The 4,881-nt window shown below is 35.6% G+C and overlaps 1 protein-coding gene across 1 annotated transcript; it reads right to left on the bottom strand.

Moving 5' to 3' along the window:
* Positions 1–517: 517 nt before the first annotated feature.
* Positions 518–4,235, bottom strand: LOC133175396 (tyrosinase-like protein 1). The gene is made up of 4 exons (XM_061310500.1): positions 3,788–4,235; positions 3,086–3,213; positions 2,497–2,687; positions 518–2,006 (listed from the first exon to the last, which is right to left on the bottom strand). The coding sequence occupies exons 1-4, from the start codon at positions 4,208–4,210 to the stop codon at positions 616–618; spliced, it is 2,133 nt and encodes a 710-aa protein (XP_061166484.1). The 5' UTR covers positions 4,211–4,235; the 3' UTR covers positions 518–615.
* Positions 4,236–4,881: the final 646 nt, after the last annotated feature.

Below are 4,881 nucleotides of genomic sequence, written 5' to 3'. Positions count from 1 at the left end.
AGAAGACGTGTTTAGGTCTAAGACAATATCATTTGTGCGAGTGTTATTTGCGTTATATCTGCATGTGCTTATAAATAAACATGTTAACATCCAAATATGAAATTTTAAAACCTAATTTTATTTGAAGTTGGATGCACAAGGTGACAAACTACCCAGCAGTCACAAAATATACACAGTGGAATCGTGTATTCACGTTAATCAAGAACAAGGAAAAACGACTCTTCAACTTCATCACAATCGAAATTTCGTTTAAAACCAAACTTCGACGTTCGGAAAATATTCAAACCTCCTCCCCCCTCCCCTAAAAAACTTAAACTGGTATATGATATTAGGATTAAAATAATGATTCTGATATGATTTCACTTCTAATTTGTATTTTATGAGAGGAATTTATCTATTCAAACACGACGACCGTAAAGATAAGGAACTTCCATTGAAAAATCATATTCTGGGAAAGAAAAAAAAATTAAACTGGACACTTGACTAAAGTGAGTATTAAAAGAAGCTAATTCATAAATAATGTAACATACATATAAATAATTTATTCAACAAAAACATTTATAAAATAAAAAAAAATTAACCAATCATAAATCAACACATATTGTCTAACAAAGACTAATACTCCCATGGCCATTTCTTATTATTGTCACATGCAAAAGTAATAGGCGTTTGTGAGTAGTACGAATATGTATCAAACAAGTTTTGTGACAACAAATCACCAGCAAGAGCATCCTTGTATGTAGATCTGTACATTTCCGGGCGAGCAGACGAGATCTTAAAAGCTCCAGAACAAGCCTTATATTTCTGTTGTCCTTTGGTTTCCGTCAAACACAGAGGACGACATGGTCTTCCACAAGAGTCATATGCGGTGAACAGAACCTCTCCTTCGCCATAATCCGGGTTCTTTATTCCTACAGCAGTTGTTGTAATGGACACCGGTTGCCTCTCATCTATTATCACGAACTCTTTATATGAACCATAATAATTCAAACCATTGGAAGCTACAAACACCTTTAAAGCCCCTGATTGAGCTGCTTGGCAAGAATCTTTAGACAAGTCTACATTTCTGAGTATTGTTTGATCGATACCGTCTACATTGGGAGACCTAGTATACACAATACGAATTGGCACGTAAACCCATCTCTTTAGATCTACTTTTCCGTCCATTAAAAAGGTATTTGTAAAAGATCGTTGAAGAGACGAAACAGACTGATGATTATCACTGCTGAATGTATCATTTCCAGTTGCTTCAGAAATATCACGTCGAACACGTGCTTGAACAACTCGTCTGACTTGTGCTCTGGCAGCTTGTATTTCCGGTGCAACAGGGGCAGTTCCTATGCTGCTTGCTCGATTCCGTGTATCACGTATTGGCGAGCTACGAAACTTGGGACCAGCAGGTATAGGTCCTGCAGCTTCAGCTACAGCCAAAGATTGTGATCGTGTTGTCGCAGTGCGACTAAATGCAGCGCTTCTAGATGCAGCACCTGCTTGAAACATTTGTGGGGGTGCACCTCTTCGTTCTCGTGACACACAAGTTGGTGCACGCCGAGTCCGATCGCACCGCAAATGGGGACTTCGATTACATTGATTATCACAGGCAGGGAATGGTTCGTATCTGACGAGATTTGCTATGAAGTTTAACATGGCAAAGCTATTGGGTATTTGATTGACGTATGGTCTGAAATCTATCATGACATCAGGACCGTGTCCATCTGGATAAGTGGCGGGGTAATCTGTTTCTGGATTTACTCCGTTTGCTCTTTGTTGTTCTCGAAACCTTTCCCAGACTGCATCAACGAATGCATGGTGCATGTAAAACACTGGATCATATGGTGCAGTGTTAAGGCTAGCAACGTGACCTCCGACCCAGACGTGCGGGCCATTATGATGACCTTCCAAACTGAACATATATTCCGCTCCTTCTTTAGGCTCCATTATGTCCTCGTAATTTCTTCGACTAAGAACTGCTCTGACACCATCCTTGGTGAACAGGGCGCTGTCGCCTATAGAATAAATGAAATATTGTATATTTTATAACACATGAGGTAAAGTAAAAATGCCTTTAAATATGTGAATTGAATATTTTTACTTCATATAGCTAATTATTCCGGCAGCATATCTTTTTACTGTAAGCAAACCATCTATTAGCTGATATTTCTTACAAAATAAAAAAAATTAATATCTTTATAGAGAAAACAAGATATGTTTGTGAAACATTGATGCCCCTGTATTGCATCTTTTTCAAAAGTAGGATAAAAGTAGGATAGGTCATAGGGTAAAAAATATGAAGTCTTCCCACTTAGACAAAACTTTGAAATTGTTAGAGGCGATTGGTTTTAGCTAGGTTAGAATGGTGTACAGTTTATGACCAAAGGTTAAAGTTTTTGCGGACAAACAGATAAATACACAGACAGACAGACAGACAGACAGAAAGACCAAAAACATGCATATTATTCTTCAAGTTGAATCTTGCGACATTTTTTTTCTGCTCACCTGTTCCAATGTTTCTGATTACTGGCCCACCAAGGATTGTACGCATATTTCGAAAAGGCCCGCGATTAACAACTCCGTCACCGTTTCCGAAGAACTGGTCGCTCCAAAGGACTGACTCTGTTGGATCTCCCATATCATGATCCACTGATGAATCCCAATAAGGGATGGGAACTCCACATGCTGACTCTAAGCTGAAAACAGGGACAGTCCAATTTAATGACTCTGCATTCAAATGTAGTCTAACATGTATCACATTACATCACTAAAGATGTACATGTTTTAAGCAGCCTTTTTAAATAAATAACTTGAAATGTATTATTTTTGACCAGAGAATTGAAGATATTCTATTTTAATATATATATATATATGTAGGGCGTTATGATATTCATTATATTGATTGCACGATTTTTATACAAGTATTCCATAGCCGGAGAAACTGGTTCAAGTAGGGCATAGCATTTGAAATGCAACAAAAAACAACAATGATGTAACTACATCAGATGTTAAATAATTGTTATTTGAGAAATATGAAGGATTGATTGAATTACTAATAATTGTATTATCAGTTTACAACGCTGAAATAACTTACAGCAGCAGATAAATTCTGTGCCAAGGGGTGAAACCAGGTCCATCATGGGCAGTGTCCAACGCTGGTCCCGAGTGAAAAACAGCTAGGGTTTGATAAGTGTTGCGCCCGGCATCCCGCGGTTCTACAAACTAGAAAATCTTCATCCTTGAGATTTTACTACAATTTAATATTTTACAGAGTAAGTCAACTAAAGGTTTTACAACGGGTATTTTTGAGGTCTGCTGTGCAAACTCTGCGAAGTAACATCATTCCACAAGTTCAATTTCTCTAAAAGATTTTTTTCATATATTGTTAAATATTATTTAAGACATAATCTTTGACTTAAAATCAAAATTAGTTTCATGTTTGCATCAAAAAATAATTTCTCTGATTATGACATTATCACAGTCATGTATTCTCTAAGCATTATGAATTATTTCACTGACCATTTGATTAGTAACCCTTATATGTTATGTTGAACATGAAAGTGTTCAAATAAAAAGTCTTCAAAAGTCAAATAAATTACCTTGACCTGGATCATTACATAAGAATAACCTTGACCTCTATTATTTCATATCAATAACCTTAACTTGACCGATCATTACACTATTATACTGCTAATCTATTCAATAATTCAATTAGAATTGTATGAGTTTTTCATTCACAAGCGTAAAAAAATAAGACTTGAAAATTCCATTGTTTCAATAGATTTTTAAAATGTACCTGATTCTGAAGTCGGTTTATGCAATTTGCGAACCGACGAAAGGCATTCCCACTGCGCACTTCCTGTCTGTATCTCCATGGACGCCTTATCTGTCTTTTATGTCTTCTACCACTGTAGTATCTTTCTACTTCTCTCGCTTCGGTAAATATTTGACGGAATAAGCCATCAATATAGTTGATTCCTTCTTGTGTAATGTTTGGACCAGACCAAACCTTACCAGCAGCGATTTGCTTGTATTCGTAATTTCTAAAGCAAACGTTCTGAATTCTTATGGCATCCGAATCAGATGGCGTCATGTTGAAGGAACGGAATTTGTAACATTCTTGTAAATTGGTCGGGAGGGGGATTGGTTTTAGAAGTGAATGAACCAGTCCTAGTACTCCAAGAAACGTTGCAATAAAGAAAGGATCAATTCTCAGCATCTTCTCTCTACGTTTCGTAAATAGAAAACTGCTGATTAGAAATTCTGCACATATAAGTTTCTACTGTTTTCAACAATTATTTATAGCGGTGCATGTACTGTCCTGTGATTAACATACAATAAAGAGGAATCCCTCTCACGTCTCTTTGCTACACAGACAAATGATTAGTCATATGATTTGAACAGAAGCGAAATAATAAGAAAACATACGAGTATCACTTTAATAACATTGAAAGACACCGTGTTAAGGCACGTCAAGATTTTGTTCACAAAAGATGTCCTTATGAAAGTGACGGTTAGGCGGTTTTAATCATTTAGATGAGGGCAAAGTAACTAAGAATTAATATTATTATTCAATAAATAAATTTAAAAAAAGTTTCAGAATCTATATTGCATCTCTTCCGACGCTGGACCCTGTTGTTGCATATTGACTGATGGGGATATTTGTCAATAGAGTCAATACGGTTTTACAATAATGTAAAAATTACAATTATTGAAAATAATAACTTGATTAGAATTCAAACTTTATAAATTTACAATGCATGTGAAATTTTAGATGTATAAAATAACAAGATATTTCATATTAATTTTCTTTTCTAACTCATTTTTCTATATGTATTTTACTTATATCAATGATAGTTCACTAAATTCCTTACCTATTACTTGTTACTC

The sequence above is a fragment of the Saccostrea echinata genome, unplaced genomic scaffold (assembly GCF_033153115.1).
Source record: "Saccostrea echinata isolate AGI-Se365-2 ecotype Australia unplaced genomic scaffold, CSIRO_AGI_Sech_v1 ptg000062l, whole genome shotgun sequence".
In the NCBI taxonomy this organism is placed as follows: Eukaryota; Metazoa; Mollusca; class Bivalvia; order Ostreida; family Ostreidae; genus Saccostrea; species Saccostrea echinata.
The sequence above is the reverse complement of the archived record's forward strand: the minus strand, read 5'-3'. Positions and strand labels throughout refer to the sequence as shown.